Consider the following 19,977-nt stretch of genomic DNA (forward strand, 5'->3'; position numbering starts at 1 on the left):
AGTCCAATGATGCCGACATGTGGACCCATATCAACTTTTTTTTTCTCTAGCTTTTAATAGTAGAACAAAGAAAAATAGATAAATTTTTATATTATCCAATAGCGCTAAGATTTAAACACGTGGGTGTGTACAAGAGAAATGGCCCACAGTTCCTAAATTTCAATGGTCAAAGTCAACTAATTGCCGTCACGATAACGTGTGCCAATAATTTAGGCATAATCACTCTTTTGTTGATTATTGGTTTTGCATGAACACATCAATAATATGGTCCTATTTAAATTTAACATTGGTGAGTTTGACGCATGTCATTAACTTTAAATTTAAGATCGATGAGTTAGATGTCTGCCATAAACTTTAATTTTATAGCATAAAGAAGTATGCTATTTAAATGAAGAAAGATATAGACATCGAATTTGGTAGTCAATATTTTTTGAATTATGCATCAATTAACCTAAGGATCTATATTATTTATGTATGTCCAAGAATTTCTCAATTATAATAAAAGAGTTTATTATTATTATTCATGTTTGTACTATATAATAGCCAATACTCATTTGGGATTAATTATATGTCATATCACACCTATAAATGGTTTAAAATATTGAAATTTTACTATATATATTGAGAGTCTTAAGATTTTTGATTAATACGTTAAACCATTGATAAAATAAAATTATAGGAGTAAAGTCATATCAGATAAATTTATTATTTAAAAATTATATGAAAATAGTATAAATTGTAATTCTTCTACTATTAATATGATGAAAATACATTTAAAATATTAATAAATTAAAATTCATATAGTTTAACTGTAGAAGAAAATGAAATATAACATGTATTTTGGGACGGAAATGATATTTCTTTTCTATTAACGAATTACACACTCGCTGTCTAGTGGTAGATGAATTTATTAATTAATGTAACTGATAATTATATATTACCAATTAAGTATCCCCATAAAAAGAAAAGAGAAATAGAGTTTATATGGACCTCTTCACCCTTTCTTTTCCAATTAATTGACTATATAGTACTACTATATATATTGGATTCATAAATTTTTTGCAGAACTATTAAATGCATTCCTACCTATATAAGATATTTTGCAACTAATTTTTTTTACTTATATTGTAAAGTTCTAAAAAATGCAAAATGGTTCTCTTAAATCATGAAAAAGGAAGAAGAGCTTTCGTGTTACATAAATTTATTTACTACTATCAGTATTTAATCAATATATATTCAAACTTTGACAATATATGACAGAAATTAATACAATTTGACTTAAAAAGAACCGAAAATAGAGTGCAATATTTACTAATATTTTCTTTTCAATAATATTATGCTTTGAGAAATATAGAAAATGTACCATTTTCTTACATTCTAATTTCACATACATATGATAAAATTCATGCTCTAAATGCTTCATTACTATGCGTGGTGGAAGTGTTGAAGTGTATCACAAAGGTCGAAAGTAATAAATTTATGTCTTCATATATGATCTTAGATTGTAATCGTATTGAGTTGATTTTTTGATTGAGTCACAAGAAAATATAAAGCATGAAAACAATTTGTAGCTTCAAAATACTTCACAACGCATACTCTTTAAAATTCAAATACTACTTTATATTTTTCTATATCTATTGACAATCCAATAAAATCTCTAAAAAAGGAATATGATTTTAGTGGTAAATATTGAAGTAGGATCATATGATAAATATTTAATCTATAGTGTGTTTACATTAATTTAATGAAGTTAATGTTAAAGAGTAAAAATAACATATTATTTAGGCTTAATATATTGAAAACTTTAAAAAAATATTAATTTAGACACTTAAACTATAATTTATTTCAATTGAGCAGACGTAATATGACATTTCTATATATAAACACTTTTAGTTCAAATTTACAAAAACGTTTAATCATATTCCTAATCACGCATTAAGCAAATAATTTAAACACTTAAAGTTCTGTTACTTTCCTTTAATTATATGCATAAATTATAAAATTGCATGTTTATTTCAATTAAGATTGATGTGAATAATTAAAGAAGATAATATATTTTTTATTGATTAACTTAACTAGTGATAAACATTTGTTAACAAACCCATTTTTTTTATAGAATTTAAACCAAAAGTATCTATTAAAAATATTTTCTCATGTGTTCATATATTCAATTGGAACAAGACATAATTTAAATATTTAAATAAAATTTAATAATAAACTTAAAGAGTAGTTCATATATTAATCCATCATTCAACCATAGTCAAGTAATAAACATATATGAAAAATATATTTTATATTTATTAATTTTATATAAATGCTCGATATGAATAAATATCTATCAAGATTATTACACCCCCAAAATAAGATGAAACTTTGAATATCAAGGACAAAGAAAATGGTTATTTGTGAACTCAAGTCCAAACTTTCAATGACAATTGCAATTCAATCTCTAATCAAAGAAGAGTATTCCACACGCTCTTCAAAAGAGAGTACCCCACACGCTCTTCTAAGAGATTGCAATTCATTTGGTAGCTCGATAATAAATAAGTTTTCATGTAAATATTAAATTATGTATAATTTATACTACTTACATTTGAATTTGATAGGTCATATAATATATGAGTTGCTAATTTAGAAATTCGCATAACCAATAAGAGTACATATATAATTTATTAAGAAATTTAATATATGAATATGCATTATTTGAAAGTGAAATAACTGATACATATAACTAATTCTTATTTTACGTGTTAGCCTTTATGCAACAAGCTGGAAAATTTCTTCTAAAAAGTATAGTATTATTAAGTATAAGTTATAACTTTTATTCTTCTTGAAAAAACAACTAAAAGGGAATAAAAAGTAGATCTTTCCAACAACAAAAATTAGATGGAAAAAATTGGTATATATATAATAATAATATAGAAACTTTTAGTTTCCTTGGAAATTTCAAGAATTTATTCCCTTTTCCTACCTTTTATCCTTTATCTTTAGGTATTTCCCCCCTTTATTTATGGTATACTAGTTATTAGGTTCCCGCGCCAGCGCGGGCCCAATGTATATTACTTCCTCCGTCTCATTTTATGTGAGGTAGTTTGATTCGCCACGGAGTTTAAAAAAGAAATGAAGACTTTTAAAATTTGTGGTCCAAAATGAATGATATAAATTTGTATGACTGTAAATTATTTCATTAAGGGTAAAATAAATATTTTATAATCAAATTGTTACTTAATATAGAAATGTGACATTCTTTTGGGACTGACTAAAAAGGAAAGTAAATAACATAAATTGGGAGTAGTTCTTTGTTTCAATTTATGTGACACCGATGAAATTTGGAGAGTTATATAATTTTTTGTATGTGATTTTGTTAAATATATTTTGAAGTTGTTAATTTATTGTGATTTATAGCACTTCTTATATCATTTTCAAATAATATATATTACTCTTTCTGTTCCATTTTATGTGACGTAGGTACTTTTACGAAAGTCAACTAAATTTCTTATATGATTCTTCAATATTTTTAGTTGTTATTTTACTTTAATTTACGTTACTTTTTATGTTATTTTCAAACAAACTTCTTTTGTTTCAATATGGAATTAAAGAGTCAATAAAATTTCTTTTATGATTTTTAATTATGTTTTTTTAATATCTTATATTATTACATTGTGATTTTAAGTACTTTTTATGTAATTTTTAAATCTAGAACAAATTAAAAGAAAAACAAGGAAAAATTTAAATGAAGAAAGTACTAAAATTTTCAAATAATCATATTTCTATATTAAAATGTTAAAAACTTTAAAACTCCACATATATGCAGAAAATCATATACGGAAGACAAAAAAAAAAGAACAAATTAAAAGAAAAACAAGGAAAAATTTAAATGAAGAAAGTACTAAAATTTTCAAATAATCATATTTCTATATTAAAATGTTAAAAACTTTAAAACTCCACATATATGCAGAAAATCATATACGGAAGACAAAATAATTTTTAAAATATATATTAAAGCTCTTTCTAATAATATCACATATTTATTCTATTTTTCAAATAATATATATTTCTCACTCAATCTCAATTACGCAGTACATATGAAATTTCGAGAGTTAATCAAATTCTTAGTACTATTTTAAACTATATTTTAGTACTATTTATATAATTTTCAAATAATATATGTTACTCACTCTATTATATTATGCAATACATGTGAAATTTCAAGAATTAACCAAAATTTTAATATTTTAAATTGATTTTTAGTACTATTTTTGTAGTAAATAGAGGAAGTTGAAGAAGAAGGGCAAATCGGTCAATTGACTGACTAACCCTAAGCTCCTAAACATTCTCACTTCTAAATGGAAGCACGGGCACAATATCCGTTAAATTGTTAATTATTATGATTTATAATATTTTTTACATTATTTTCAAATAATATATGTTATGTATTTTTAAATACTTTAAGTTGTGATTAATAATATTCTTAACGTAATTTCAAATAATATATGTTACTCCATTTGTCCCAATTTATGTGACACATGTGAAATTTTGAGAGTTAATATGTTTTTCAAATATTGTAAGTTGTTAACTATTGTGGTTTATGGTATTCTTAATGTAATTTTTCAAATAATATATGTTATTCCCTTCGTCTTAATTATAGAATTCGCGTAAAATTTTGAGAGTTAATCGAATTTGTGATATTTTAAATTTATTTTTTAGTACTATTTAAAAAGGAAAAAATTAAAATATAATGAAAGAGGAGTGTATAAAAGTAGGTGGGCCATCTTTGTGATAGGTGGGCCATCTTCAAAAACCAAATATAAAAGTAGGTGGGCCATGGTGCCACGTGTCGAAAAGAAGAGTGAATTTATTCACTCTTCTTATATAGTAAAATATATATGTATTTATATATTATTATATATAGTAATATATATGATATATGATTTAAATAAAATAAAGGTAGGTGGGCCATGATGCCACGTGTCGAAAGAAGAGTGAATTTTATTCACTCTTCTTATATAGTAATACATGGATAACTCTAACTAGCTACGAACGCGTCTTAATATTGTACTTAAATTGGACTATACACCAAAAAAGGAAAAATAAATCTTTTATTTTAAGACCAAAAAAAGAAAAATACAATAAGTAAGAACAAAAAGAAAGAGAGATTCATTGCTACATAATCTGCGGTGATAGAGGGAGAAAAAAAGAAGAAGATTGGATAAATGCAGTCGGAATGAAATTCAAATTGAAATGCAAATGCAAATGAAATTGAAATTCATATTAAATTCACGCGTCTTTCAAGTAGTAGTAGAAAGTATAGTAGTCTTGTCATGAAATCCGTGTAATTATAGTTGTTGTAAGTAGTCATCTTCGTTGATAATAGTGAGATAGAGAGAGAGAGAAACAAGAAAAATATCACAGAAAAAACAGTATTACAAGGAAAAAAAGTACACACAAAGAGGAATAGAGGAGCGTCTTCTTCATCTTCTGTTGAAAATGGTGGATTTACACTCAGGTATTGTCAAAGACTCAATTTTTTTGTTACCCATTTCGTTTTCTTGATGATTAGATGAATACCCAGTTCTTTGTTTCTAATGATTTGTTGATTTTTATGTTAAAGATTGGTACTTTTGGAGGTTTGTGTAATGGGTTTTGCATTGTTTTTTGTTTTGGGGTTTTATGAAATTGATGAGCTTTGAAAATTCAGGTGTAACAGAACTGTAAAGGTTGGATTTTGGTAAAGTTGAAAGGGTTTTTTTTAGTTGACTGGTAGAGTTGAAATTTGGGAAAAAAGAAATGGCTGGTGACAATGACGAAGGTAATAGTGATATGGTCCAGAGACTTCAATCATCATTTGGGACATCATCTTCTTCACTTCCTAAACAGCTTCAACCTATTTCGATGAACCAATTGGACATACCCCAGTTGACAACCTCTCAATTTAGGGGTCAAATGAGGCAATTTTCTCCCAATTTTGGTGTTGAAAATAGTAAAAGAGTAGGTATACCGCCTTCTCACCCGCAAATGCCCCCTATTTCACCATATTCTCAGATCCCTGTAACCAGGCCAGGGAATCAGCAAATGGGTATGCAGAACTTTACTAGTGCAGGGCCATCGCATTCGCGATCTTTATCACAACCAGCGTTTTTCTCACTGGATTCTTTGCCACCCTTGAGCCCTTCGCCGTATAGGGAATCCCCGTCCACGTCAATGTCTGACCCGATATCTGCTGATGTCTCAATGGGTGATCAGGATGGCAATTCTCATTCTTTATTGCCGCCTACGCCTTTCTCTAGGTGTAATTCATCAAGGGCAGGGGAGAGTCTTCCTCCTCGTAAGGCTCATAGGAGGTCTAATAGTGATATACCATTCGGTTTTTCTGCTATAATGCAGTCTTCGCCACCACTTGTTCCGTTAAGGAGTCCTGGTGCTCTTGAAAGGTCATTTCCTTCAAGGGATAATTCGGGTGGTAAACCAGTTCAGTTGGTTAAACGTGAATCTATGTGGGAAAGAGGAAATGATTATAACAATGTTGAAGGGATGGGTGAGAGGAAATCTGAAGGAGAAGTTGTGGACGACTTGTTTTCTGCGTATATGAATTTGGACAACATTGATGCATTTAACTCTTCGGGAACTGATGAGAAGCTAGGTATTGAGAACCGTGAAGATTTAGATAGTAGAGCGAGTGGTACAAAGACGAATGGTGGTGATAGCAGTGATAATGAAGCTACAAGCAGTGTCAATGACAGCAGCAGCGGCAGTATGCAGAAGAGGGAAGGGGTCAAAAGGAGTGCTGTGGCAGATATCGCTCCGACCACTAGACACTACAGGAGTGTTTCGATGGATAGTTTTATGGGGAAGTTAAACTTCATTGATGATTCACCAAAGTTGCCTCCATCTCCTGGACCACGCCCAGGTCAACTCTCACCAACCAATTCACTTGATGGAAATTCAAACAGTTTCAGTTTGGAATTTGGAAATGGTGAATTTAGTGGAGCTGAATTGAAGAAAATTATGGCAAATGAAAAACTTGCAGAGATAGCTTTAGCAGATCCAAAACGAGCCAAAAGGTCAAATTCCCTTTGAAGTGATGCATCTATTTGCGTTTTCAATATAATTCCTCTATGCTTTGCAGCTGACATTCCCTATTTTGTTGTTTGTTGTTGTAGGATTTTAGCCAACCGTCAATCTGCTGCTCGTTCTAAAGAAAGAAAGATGAGATACATTGCAGAGTTAGAACACAAGGTTCAGACATTGCAGACTGAAGCCACCACATTATCTGCTCAATTGACCCTCTTGCAGGTGATAAACTTTTCAATAATGTCCTGTTTAATGCTTCTAATCATTGTATTATCACTGCTTAACAATAACTTGTACTTGCATTCAGAGAGATGCGACTGGGCTAACAAGCCAAAATAGTGAACTGAAGTTTCGTTTGCAAGCCATGGAACAGCAAGCTCAACTTCGTGATGGTATTAATCTTGCTTCTGTGATCTATGACCATGTATTTGTCAGCTCATGTTTCATCTATGACTCCCTATGTTGCTAATTATCATTTTTTTCTTCTAGAAATCGATTCACTTACTCTTGGCTTTTAAGAATGAGATATCGCCCTTAAAAGGTTTATCAAAAAAAAGAATGAGATATCACCCTGAAGAGTGAAGTTTGAGCATACAGTTTTTTTTTGAAAAGTAGTTTGTGCATACTATTTGCTGTCTTAACTAATGAAAATCTGATAAACTTTATCTGTCACTAACTATACCATTGCATGTTACATTGATTGTTTAAATTAGAGGAGTCTGTGAAACCATCGTCATGTTTTGGTGGATAGAATCAGTTGCAAATGTAGGCGTAGCATCAGTCTATGCTTCAATTTTCCATCTATTTTTGTTTCTGTTTATTTGGGGGTGGGGGTTTGATGATGTTAGGCTTCTATGTTGTCTGCTGTTTCCCTCAATGCTAATAGAGAACAGGCCAGATGCTTTGTGTATTTTTATGCTTGTGAGGTTCTTTGGTATTATAGAAGACAAATATGAAACCTAATAGTGTTTGCTATGACAGCTCTAAATGAAGCATTAACTGCTGAAGTACAACGCTTGAAGATTGCAACCGCAGAGCTTAGTGCAGACGCTTCCAAGTTTCAGCAGCTATCACTAAATCCTCAGATGTTCCAGTCACAGCAGCAACAATCTAATCAGCTAAACATGCATCAGTTGCAACAGCAGCAGCAGCAACAACAACAACATGCTCAAGCACGACAACAACTCAACAGCTCTACAACTTCAAAGCATGAATCAAAGTAGTAGCTTTTGGGAAATATCCGATCTTCGTAATATTTATATTAGTTTGTTGATAGATGTTGCAAGTGTTTTCATATCATTCAAATGCATTCATTCATTTAGTTCTGCATTCACAACAAAACACACCAAGTCTTGGTATTTATTATCTATATGACATGCATGTTCATTGGATTTACTAGTCACAAAGAGTCTTGTGATGTATACAGTTGGTTCTTTTTTTTTGTTCTACAAGGATATTGAATTCAAGGTCATATGAACTTGACTCGTTTTGTTATTATGGAAGTTTAATTCAAATTTGCCTTCTTCATGTTCCTTCAAGTTACAACTTTGGCTAGTAATTCTTCTGTTTCTTTCTCTGATGGCATTTTACAATGATTGTGGTCCTCACCCCCAACCCACTATCTCCATTCGTAATTATCTAGATTATATACAAATGTTTTTAGAATAATATTTTTGTAAGATGTCGACTTAAGGTATGGAACACACCCATAGTAGTGCTTTTTCTGAAGTAATAAGTTAAATTTTATTCCTAGATTCGTCCTATATCCATCAAAATCATGTAAGTTATTCGATATGGGAAGAAATGAGAAAAGAATATGTAGAATAACATCCTATCCTGTTTTGTTTTGTTTCTTGGCGCATATGTTCTTTTAACCACGTTCGAATATATGAACGGAATGTATATTTCCTGCCAAAATGTGCCATCTCAAACTTCTAACTTCACATTGATTCACACAAATAACTAACTTTTGAAGTTTGAAAAGTGGTCACATGGTTGGAAGTTTAAAATTCAAAATGTGTAAACAAGAGTATAAGACTCACCAGCCTTGCGTATTTACATCACATCAATAGATGCAAGATGAAGTACATAATCTATTTCTGAAACTCCATATGCAATTAGTTGTATGACATGTGTTTACTAATATATAAATATGTTACAAAAATATTCATCAAAAAGTCAGGATGGCCGAGTGGTCTAAGGCGCCAGACTCAAGTTCTGGTCTTCGTAAGAGGGCGTGGGTTCAAATCCCACTTCTGACATTTTTTTTAAAATTTCGTTTTTAATCATTTTCCCTTTTTATCTCTTTATCTTACGAGATTAGTTATAAAATATTTCTACATTTATCTCAATTATTATCGGTTATTACTTATATTAAATGACCTTTTGTATCCTCGTACCAAACGATCCCTTGTATTGTGAAGCTTATATCAAAACATTTAAATATGAATCTAAACATGCTAAAACTTAATGTTCTTTAATAGTTCATAGGTAAATCATGAATAAAATTTTATAGTTAATACTAGACTTTAGAAATTCCGTAACAAATGAGTTATAAAAGTTAGTACTATATATTACAGGTATGAAAATTAAAAATAATAATTCATAATATTATATGTTTATTAGTTTTGAATCTCGTAAGAGAGGGTGAATAGCAGAGTCCGGAGCCAAAAGGGCAAAATAATTGAGCAAAGGCAACAAAATTGAGGATCAAATCGAAAGAGCAATATTTGGACGAAAGGATGGATGTTGTTAAATCGTTGGTTGGAAGGTACACGGTGACATGTGTCTTGTAAGGCGCATGTTGACAAGCGCCTTACAAGACATTTAGCTTGCGCCTTACAAGACACATGTCAGCATGCACCTTCCAACCAACGATTTAACAACATCTATTCAAATGTTGCCCATTTGGTTTGATCCTCAATTTTTGTTGCCCTTTGAAAAATTTTGCTCAATTTTTTTGCCCTTTTGGCTCCGATATTGAAAGTGTAGTATTGCTTTCCGGAAAATATTCATTTATAAAACAGAAAAGGGTCAAAATTACCCTCAAACTAGTCAAAATAGCCTATATATACCATTTCGTTATGTTTAGGATAAAAAAAACTACCCTTACCGTCTATGTTATGGACCACAAATACCCTTAAAATGTTATCCTTGGCATTAGAGCTGGCATGACAGTCCACCCAGATAGTCCAACATGGCAAAAATACCTTCCTCTCAATAATGTTGTTCTTCCTTGTTCAACCCTATCACAAAAAATAAAATAAAATATAATTCTTCCACTGTTCTTGTTTGAGTTGTTGTTCGAACTTTGAAACTCCAATTTCAAAGTGTGTGTTGAAGTTTGTTTGAAAGTGTATTTTGCTCAATTTTTTTGCCTTTTTGGCTTTGATATTGAAAGTGTAGTATTGTTTTCCGGAAAATATTCATTTATAAAACAAAAAAGGGTCAAAATTACCTTCAAACTATTCAAAATAGCCAATATATACCATTTAGTTATGTTTAGGATCAAAACTACCCTTACCGTCTATTTATGGACCACAAATACCCTTAAAATGCTATCTTTGCCATTAGAGCTGACATGACAGTCCACCCAGATAGTCCAACATGGCAAAAATACCTTCCTCTCAATAATGTTGTAATGTTGTTCTTCCCTGTTCATCCCTATCACAAAAAGAAAATAAAATATAATTCTTTCATTGTTCTTATTTGAGTTGTTGTTCGAACTTTGGAATTCCAATTTCAAAGTGTGCTGAAGTTTGTTTGAAAGTGTAATTGCGTGTTGAAGGATCGAGTTCATTGTTTGGGTTTTGGGTCATAGATTCACAAAATCAAATTTTAGATTTTCATGCCTTTTAGAACTGTTTCATATATTTTTTAATATTTTTTTTTAGATTTCAACTCAAATCTTCATATAGCAATCTTCAAACTAAGAAATCAATTGTTAAATGTCAATTTCCAGCTTCAACTACAATATCCGAGCAATTTTTAGTAACATTCAATTAAATCTCTTCAAATTTTTGCACTTCAAAAAAGTTAGAAATTTCTCACCAACAAGCTTTCAAATAAGTAACCGTTTAAAGTTTCAACACAAAAAGAATGACTTCAAGAGTTTTTCAACATTTTTCAACCTTGAGAATTAAATTTTCAACCTCGGATTCGATGACATCAAAACCTAAACAATGAACTCGATCATTTAACACACAACTGCAGAGGTGTATCCAGAATTTTGAGATGATGGGTGCACTATTATAAAATGGTTGATCTATGATATAAATTTGATCAGTTCGACAATTAGGTTCTTACTACTGAAAATCGTTAAAATTTTAAATATATATATATATATATATTGAATTAATTAAAATGCCAAAAGTGCTACCAGTTACCACTTAGAGAAGTGTTATCTAATTTTAGAACGAAAAATAAAACAAGATAAATATAAAATTTAAATTTCTAATCTCTCGGAGAGAGGTGCACCCAGTCATAATCGCGTTATGTGATACTCCAAGTGTGGGTTCACACATATATATTTCAATATTTTAAAAAAATATAACACTACTATATATAATCTCGGGAGGGGACCATGGGTTCATGTGAACTCGATGACCCCCCTTAGATAAGCCTCTGCACAACTGCTATCTCAAACGAAGTTCAGTGCACTTCAAAATTGAAATTTTAAAGTCCAAACAATAACTCAAATAAGAACAATGAAAGAACTATTTTGATATTTTTTAATATTTTTTTTTGTGATAGATGTGAACAAGGAAGAACAACATAATTGAGAAGAAAGATTTTTGCCATGTTAGACTGTCATGTCAGTACATATGACAAAGATAACTTTTAAGGGTATCTATGGTCCAAAACATAGACGGTAAGTAGGGGTGTTCACGGTATGGATAAAAACCGACCCAAATCGAAAAATCAAACCAAACCGATAAAATAAAACCGATTTTATTTGGGTTTGGTTTGGTTTGGTTTTAGATTTTGGAAAACTGGTAGTATTTGGTTTGGTTATGATTTTATTCGGAAAAAACCTGAAGAAATAACCGAACCGATCGATGAATTATATACATATATTTTATTAATATATATACTTAATATATTGTTTTTATAAACAATTTTAAAGATCTTATATATGTTTTCATTAAAATTTCTTTATACTTTACTTATTGAAAGCAAGAATGCCCAAGGTGAAAACATTTATCTTATTGATTTCATGTATATGAGTGTCTATGACAATTCTTTGTGGGACTGAAAATGTTATTGTCTCTTTCTTCTAGTCCAATATAGTGAATATTAAAAAGCTTTATTGATAGTAAATTCAGTGATTGAAAGTTCGGTAATTTAAGTCATTCTAACTATATTTTTGTTTTGAATGGATTGTTGTCACTTTTTTTCACATTTTGAATGAATTTTTTATTTTATTTTTGTGTATGGTTAACAACCGAATAACCAAACCAAACCAAATCGAAACCAATAACCACAAAACCGATAAATGTATATTATATTTGGTTTGGTTTGGTTTTGATAATTTTAGAACCAATTAAGTTGGTTTGGTTTTTGATTTTTTACCAATAACCGATCCAAATCGACCCGTGAATACCTCTAACGGTAAGTATACTTTTGATCTCAAATATAAATAAAAAGTATATATAAGCTATTTCAAATAGTTAAAAGATAATTATGACTCTTTCCCGTTTATAAAATACAGTTAACCGGAACTAGGGACTTTAAAACCGCAAACGTAATCTTAAAACCCCGCCTCTTAAAACACTTCATGGAAACCGAAACCCTAATGGACGAGTTGCCGGCGGCAACCGCAACAGCGGTAGAGCATCCGGAAACTCCACTGCAACCCCCTTCATCGAACGCCGACGACGGTGGAGTGAGTCAAGAATTTAGAACCCCAGAAGAGTTGGTTGCTAAATCCATAGCTCCTGTAAAGAGAGAGTATCTTCGCCCTCCCCCTTCTAGACCTTCTACCAATAACAACAACAACGCTATTGTCGGAGTGGAAAATGATGATGCAGCTGAGGCCAAAGGAGCTCCTCTTCTTAAGGACAAAAAATCCAAACGCCAAATTAAGCGTGAACGCCGCGAGGTGATTTTCATTGTATATTAAAAAAGGTTTAATTTTGTTAGGCGAATTGAATTGGAAGAAAAGTTACTTACCAGTATTGGAATGAAGTAGTCTAAATACAATAGAGATAGATGACATTTATAGCCCACCCGACTAGCACATAGTTGATTCCAACTTGAGTTTATTTTTTTCTCTGCAAATGAAATGTTTGAAATGATTGCAGGAACAAAAATCTCCATTGCATCTCTGTCCTAAGGTGGCCAAATCAGGAAAAGTTAGTGCGTGTCCATATGGTGATAAATGTCGGTTTAGTCATGATGTGGAAGCTTTTAAAGCTGTGGTAAACCAAGAAATAAGATCTTTGTTATCGTTCTGATCGTGCTATGCTTTATGGAATGCCATAAAATTACAATCTTTGCTGTTTTGAGTGCAGAAACCAGCTGATATAGAGGGTAGCTGCCCGTTTCTGGTTTATGAAGGGCCATGTTCTTATGGATTGGCTTGTAGGTTTGCAGGGACTCACAGAGACGATGTTTCAGCTCCAACTGAGAATTTGCCTGGGAAGAGTTCTGAACTAAATTTTTTCAGTAAGGACACTCAGAAACTTCTGTGGAAAAATAAAATGAAGTTTCCCAAGGCTGAAGCCACTCTCAAACTTCTTGGACTTGAGGTTTGTGCAGCTCGCCATTTCTTCTTCCATTCTTCAATATCAAATTTGGGGGGAAAAGTGACTATTTATTAGACAAACTTCAATTTTAGCCTGATGAACAAGGTGTTTGAGCATTAGGAAGCAATCTCATACCTGTATGATTTTTTTTCTGTGAATTGTTTCTCTTGTTCATTATAACTTCTTATTACAGGGCAATCCTAAAGATAAAACATTGGCTGATAATGGGGAAAATGGCCAAGTCGCACCAAAAGAGCCTGCTACGGACACCAAAACAGACAGCAATGTAGTTGCTAATGATAGTATCAGTCCTTCCATTTCACCAGAAGATAATGTAAATGGAAATAATTTGGCTGATGATGCTAGACCTTTAAAGAAGGCAAAGTCATCTGTCAATGAAATTTGTTCCTCCCAAGTTAGCAGTGGTTGTTAGATGCTTTATTCCTTTATGAGCATTCAGGTTGTTTCTTATGGAGAGATAAAAGCTTATGAACCTGATATTATCTATTCTGACAGGTTTAAGTGTTCAAGGGGGAGTTCCAGACGGCAACTTTGGTGTGAATAAATCAGAGCCAACTGCTGATACAATGACAGATTCTGATAAAAGCCTTAAATTGCACCCCCGTGAAAAAAAGCTTATTGATTTTCGAGACAAGCTCTATCTTGCTCCTTTGACCACAGTTGGGAATCTGCCTTTTCGTAGAGTTTGCAAGGTGCTAGGAGCTGATGTAACATGTGGAGAGATGGCAATGTGCACAAATCTCTTGCAGGTCAGTCGCTGCTAATTATTGATGGGATAAACACAAGTTAGCATTAAAATTATTCATGAATGCCTCAAGATAGAATGAATGAGAGTGAGGTTCAGTGGAAAACTTTCTGTGGTAATTTAATGGTTAGGAAGTAAGCTGAGGAGTGCTATTATAAAAATTGCATATATTTTCTTTTAACCCTTTGACACATGAGTTCGTTCAAATGCAACTGAATTGGATATGTGTGTGTTATACTTTTGGTTTCCACAAGAAATAAATCTTCATGTGTTCCCTACCTCATCCTCAAGTTTAGAGAAACAGCTGTAATGGTTTTGTATGGTGGGTACACAACTTGTTCAGTTATGGATACGTAACTTTGGCTTCTATGATAATCATGTCCTTGCCTCTTGTCCACCATTTTCCATCTCAAATGACCTTCTTCTTTGCTTGGTTGTTTTAAGTTCTAGAACCCTTCTCCCTATTTGAGACTTCCTGTAAGTTCATTTGATGATTTATGACATGCGAGCATGGGTGGCATGGGTCCTGAGGTAACTTAACCATCTATTAATTCACGTATTATGGCTAATGCAGGGTCAAGCAGCTGAGTGGGCACTGCTGAGACGGCATTCATCCGAAAATTTGTTTGGTGTTCAGATTTGTGGGGCATATCCAGACACTGTTACAAAGACAGTTGAGCTTATAGAACAAGAATGCTCTGTGGATTTCATTGATATTAACATGGGATGCCCAATTGATGTTGTAGTTAACAAGGGTGGTGGATCAGCTCTTCTTACAAAACCAATGCGGATGAAGAGTGTAGTAGAAGCCGCTTCTTCAACAGTTGGTACACCAGTAACTATCAAGGTAGGGTGGACTGCTTTCCCTTTTATTTTGTAACTCTTGGAGATCAACATACCTGGGCATAGATAATTAATTGGCGTTATGATTAATTTCAAAAAAATTAATTGGCGTTATGATATGACATTCCCCGTTCCCACCCCAATGGCAGCTGTGGAGTAATTTATTGGTTTTCTGGGTTTATATTGTTCACACATGCCCTTGGTTTCTTAAGGAATTTATGGAGATGCTTGACAGTACACCGTTTTCCTGCTTTAGGTACGAACTGCTTATTTTGAGGGGAAAAATCGCATTGATTCTCTAATTGCAGATATGGGTAGTTGGGGTGCAACTGCAGTAACCATACATGGCCGATCACGTCAACAGCGCTACAGTAAGCCTGCTGACTGGGATTACGTGTATCAATGCGTGCGAAAGGCCCCCAAGTCATTACAGGTCCTTGGAAATGGTGATGTATTTTCTTACGTAGACTGGAACAACCACAAAACTGAGTGTCCTGAACTTTCTACATGTATGATTGCTCGAGGTGCATTAGTAAAGGTTAGTAGTATAATGTTTTCTGCTCTTCTATTTCCATTGTGTAAAATTTGTTACTGTTGCATGTTCATTCTATATGTGCCTCTTAGAGTTTATCTGCACTAAACAGCACATCATAATTTTGCAGCCTTGGATATTTACTGAAATCAAGGAACAGAGGCACTGGGACATTACATCTGGCGAGCGGCTAGATATCTTGAAGGATTATGCACGGTTTGGCCTTCAACACTGGGGTTCTGATTCGAAAGGTATATAGTTATGTGAGTAATGTTATCGTACATTAAGAAGTTTGTCTTGTCAATCAACCCGACGTTAATTGTTGCAATCTATTGGAAGCATGCCATAAAGATGAGCTATCATGTTTATATTTGCATCCATGCTTACTCATAGAACTGAGTGTTGTCGCCTTTACATCATCACATGTTAGTTCTTTTACATCATATATATAAGAAATTGAGATAAGATAACATGTGGAACTGCTATATTTACGCTAATATGTTCCAGGCATGTGCAGACTTGCTGAACTGTGCTTAGTATCTGGCCCTTTATAGCCAGGATAAATGGAATTGATTGATACTGCTTGTTATCTACATTCTTAAGTTATAACATTCTTCTATTAGGTTCACTTGTCCGATATATTAGGGAAGCGTCCTGTTAGATTGGACATTGAAAAATGTGAGGCTGTGATGCTTCTTTTTAAATTTGTTATCCATTTTACACTAGCCAGTATTTATGTATGCATCCTGTACATCCTATGGTTATTCATTCTTTTCTTGAATATCTGTGAAGACGTAATTGCAAGAGCTACATGTATGCTGGGAGAACCTTCCATTGTTTGTCTTGAATAGATGGGGTTTTTCCTCTATACATTTTATTCTGGTTGCAGTTCGCTTAGTTTGCGATGTACTTCTACCTGAGAAATTCTTGAAGATAAATTATCATTATCTATACCTAATGTTTGCACCAAATGAGCGCAGGAGTAGAAACAACCAGACACTTTTTGTTGGAGTGGCTTGGCTACACATGTCGGTACGTTCCAGTTGGCCTGTTAGATATTATCCCACAAAAAATAAATTGGCGATCACCCTCATACTACGGCAGGGATGACCTAGAGACACTAATGGCCTCTGATTCTGCTGCTGACTGGGTACGTAATTTATTGTTCGTACACATAGTATTGTTAAGCACTTCAAACATTTATCCTTCTCTCATTGTAATGTGCTATATATATTCCCTCGACAGGTAAGGATCTCCGAGCTGGTACTCGGGAAGGTTCCTTCTGGCTATTCGTTTGCACCAAAACACAAGTCCAATGCTTATGACAGAGCAGAGAACGGCTAAGACCATTTTGTTGTTATTACTGATGCGTCTGATTCTAATTTTTGCTGAGCTCTTAGCGACCTTCCTCCTCTCATGATTAGTGGCTTATTTATCATCAAGTGCGAAATCGATATGTCAATTCATAATAGCTTATTGTTAGGGCTTTTATATAGCCCTTATGATTTTGTTTATATTATTGTTTCCTTCTATATACAGATTTTTTATTGATACTCAACTGAGAAGATCATTCTTCTTGGTTAACTTATAAAAAATGTTCATTTTGGAAACGTGAATTGTATTTGTAGAAGACATGATGTATAGTTTTATAAGATGCTCGTTTCAATTAAGTCTCTACTGATAATCAATTGAATTCCTTAATTAATGTACTGAGATGGTTGGTCATTTAGGTAAACTGTTTTTTTATTCACTTACCTTTATTAAAAAATAAAAACTATGATACCTTGTCTGTATTTTCTTCCTTTAACTACTCTTTTAGGTATCTAAGCATTGCCTGTATATTTTCTGACGGGATTAACGGCTTGCATTTCAAGCTGGTGGTATTACACCTATTAAGTACTCTATTTAACTGTTATAATTCCAAACACTTATTTGACTTTGAAAGGTAATGTATTACTGTGCTGATGTCTTGACCGAAATTGCTCATCTAAGAGTCGGTTCAAGATTCGACCTTTATGAATTTTATATTCTATGATATGGCCTCAATTATGAGTAATTGAGTTTCGAATTAAACTTTTGTACATTTTATTGACTCTTTTAACACGCATACAAGGTTTAGATCGAAGATATTGAGTTCTGTCAAATCAATATACTACCTCCGCCCCGGGGCCCAATGCATCCAGGTTTTTAATTTTGATATATGCAAACATACACTGAAGACAAGACAGCCTGAAAAAATAATGGAAAATTCTACTGTGACGTTACGGTTTAGAATATGTAATTGTCAAATGTTGAATCCTTCCTAATGTTTTCAGTATGTCAATGTGACATTACATACGCAAATCCACTTTATAGAGTAGTTGTTAGTTTGTTAAGTTAATGGAGTAGTTGCATTTCCATTTCATGTGGACTTGATAAAAAACAGTCAAATTCAAGAATTTCTTCTAACTACATTTCAGTTCATTATCCCAATAACAAAATAAGACATGGATTCTCCTCTGTTACATGAATTCAAAAGGCAGGCTTCCTTCTTCCTCAAAGAGAAAATCAAGACTGCTCGACTCGCGCTTACAGATGTTACTCATACTCAACTGTAACTTCCCTTTATCTTTTCCACTGCTGAAAAAAACAGGAATTAGCGACACATAAATTTTGCAGCTAATTCCAGTTTTTTTTCATCCTTTCTTTTACATCTTATGAATGATATATGTTTATTAATGACAAAATTTAATTTAAAAGGCTGGCAGAAGAAGCTACAGCTGGAGATTTGATTGCACCAAACATGCAAACCATGAGGCTAATATCGCGTGCGGCCTTTGAAGTTGATGATTATTGGAGGATAGTTGATATTCTACATAAGAGGTTTTTTTTTTCTTTTCAATTTTGCATTACTAGTTGATATTATTTGTACTCTCCTTGATTTGGGATTTTTAGTTCTTTATGTGTTCTTACGCGAAAACAGGTTGTCGAAATTTGATAGAAGAAATTGGCGACCATCTTATAAGGCTGTGATGTTATTGGAATACCTGTTAACTCATGGACCAGAAAGTATTGCAGAGGAGTTTCAAAGTGATGAAGATGTCATCAGACAGATGGAAAGTTTTCAATATGTTGATGAAAAAGGGTTGGTCTTTATACTTTCATCTCTTTGTTTCCCATGCCTTTAGTAAGTTAGAGACGGGAGTTTGTAAAGATCAAATCTTTGATGATTCCGTCATCGTTGAATTTTTTCCCCATTAAAACAGGTTTAATTGGGGATCAAGTGTTAGAAACATGTCAGAGAGGGTGATAGAGCTATTGGAAGACAGGAGTTTCCTGAAAGAGGAGAGGCAGAGAGCGCGAAAAGTGACAGTTGGAATAAAAGGATTCGGGAGTTTCTGCAATCGCCCTGTTTCAGGCGAAGATAGCATGAAAGAAGAGAGGTACCTGAGAAGCAATTCTGAGTTTACTGATTGCCAAAACAAGGAGAACCAAATCATGGACTCAGAGACTATGTTCATTTGCAAGCAAAGATTGGCAAATGCTCTTATAATACACAAGAATGTTATAGATGATCCAATTAGTGATGCCATGGAATGGAATCAACATCCATTTTGTGATATCAGAGATAATCATAGCCAAGCTTCATTGCTTTCCACCTCTGGATGAAGCAGCAAAGGAATATCGCTATCGTGGGAAAAAAAAGAAAAGAAAAACTTATGATAGAAAGCTCTATTTGATCTAAGTTATCAAGTATATGAGTGAAGGTGTGATTTGGTGTGTTAAGGACAATTTTGTCTATATCCATGTATTATCGCTTTATTAATATCATTGTATTAGTCATAATACTGAATAGAGTCATATCAGTTCATTCTTTTAAGCCATGGCACATGTGTTAGGCAACAAATTTGAGAGGAGTTGAAAAAGCACTATCTCGTTCGATATTAAGACCCCCTCCCCCCTCGAAAAAGTAATCTTTCTTGATAAAGTCGGTTGATTCGGGCTAAATTGTATTTCTTAGGGGTTACATTTTGACATAG

At 32.7% G+C, this 19,977-nt stretch overlaps 3 protein-coding genes and 1 non-coding gene across 4 annotated transcripts; all 4 read left to right on the forward strand.

The window, feature by feature from the left end:
• Window positions 1–5,318: 5,318 nt before the first annotated feature.
• Window positions 5,319–8,598, forward strand: LOC102598221 (transcription factor RF2a). The gene is made up of 5 exons (XM_006359546.2): window positions 5,319–5,506; window positions 5,699–7,061; window positions 7,161–7,293; window positions 7,379–7,463; window positions 8,053–8,598. The coding sequence occupies exons 2-5, from the start codon at window positions 5,788–5,790 to the stop codon at window positions 8,292–8,294; spliced, it is 1,734 nt and encodes a 577-aa protein (XP_006359608.1). The 5' UTR covers window positions 5,319–5,506; window positions 5,699–5,787; the 3' UTR covers window positions 8,295–8,598.
• Window positions 8,599–9,248: 650 nt separating this feature from the next.
• Window positions 9,249–9,332, forward strand: TRNAL-CAA (transfer RNA leucine (anticodon CAA)). Its single transcript has one exon. It is a non-coding gene; the product is annotated as a tRNA-Leu (tRNA).
• Window positions 9,333–12,798: 3,466 nt separating this feature from the next.
• On the forward strand, window positions 12,799–17,632 carry LOC102598558 (tRNA-dihydrouridine(47) synthase [NAD(P)(+)]-like). The gene is made up of 10 exons (XM_006359547.2): window positions 12,799–13,171; window positions 13,374–13,490; window positions 13,584–13,820; window positions 14,011–14,242; window positions 14,334–14,587; window positions 15,158–15,430; window positions 15,683–15,964; window positions 16,089–16,209; window positions 16,939–17,108; window positions 17,204–17,632. Exons 1-10 carry the CDS (start codon window positions 12,848–12,850, stop codon window positions 17,300–17,302), a joined length of 2,109 nt encoding a protein of 702 aa, XP_006359609.1. The 5' UTR covers window positions 12,799–12,847; the 3' UTR covers window positions 17,303–17,632.
• A 660-nt stretch (window positions 17,633–18,292) lies between these two features.
• Window positions 18,293–19,738, forward strand: LOC102602652 (clathrin interactor 1-like). The gene is made up of 4 exons (XM_015314507.1): window positions 18,293–18,551; window positions 18,698–18,820; window positions 18,921–19,082; window positions 19,204–19,738. Exons 1-4 carry the CDS (start codon window positions 18,445–18,447, stop codon window positions 19,604–19,606), a joined length of 795 nt encoding a protein of 264 aa, XP_015169993.1. The 5' UTR covers window positions 18,293–18,444; the 3' UTR covers window positions 19,607–19,738.
• Window positions 19,739–19,977: the final 239 nt, after the last annotated feature.

Source organism: Solanum tuberosum, unplaced genomic scaffold (genome assembly GCF_000226075.1).
Source record: "Solanum tuberosum cultivar DM 1-3 516 R44 unplaced genomic scaffold, SolTub_3.0 scf00290, whole genome shotgun sequence".
Lineage (NCBI taxonomy): Eukaryota > Viridiplantae > Streptophyta > Magnoliopsida > Solanales > Solanaceae > Solanum > Solanum tuberosum.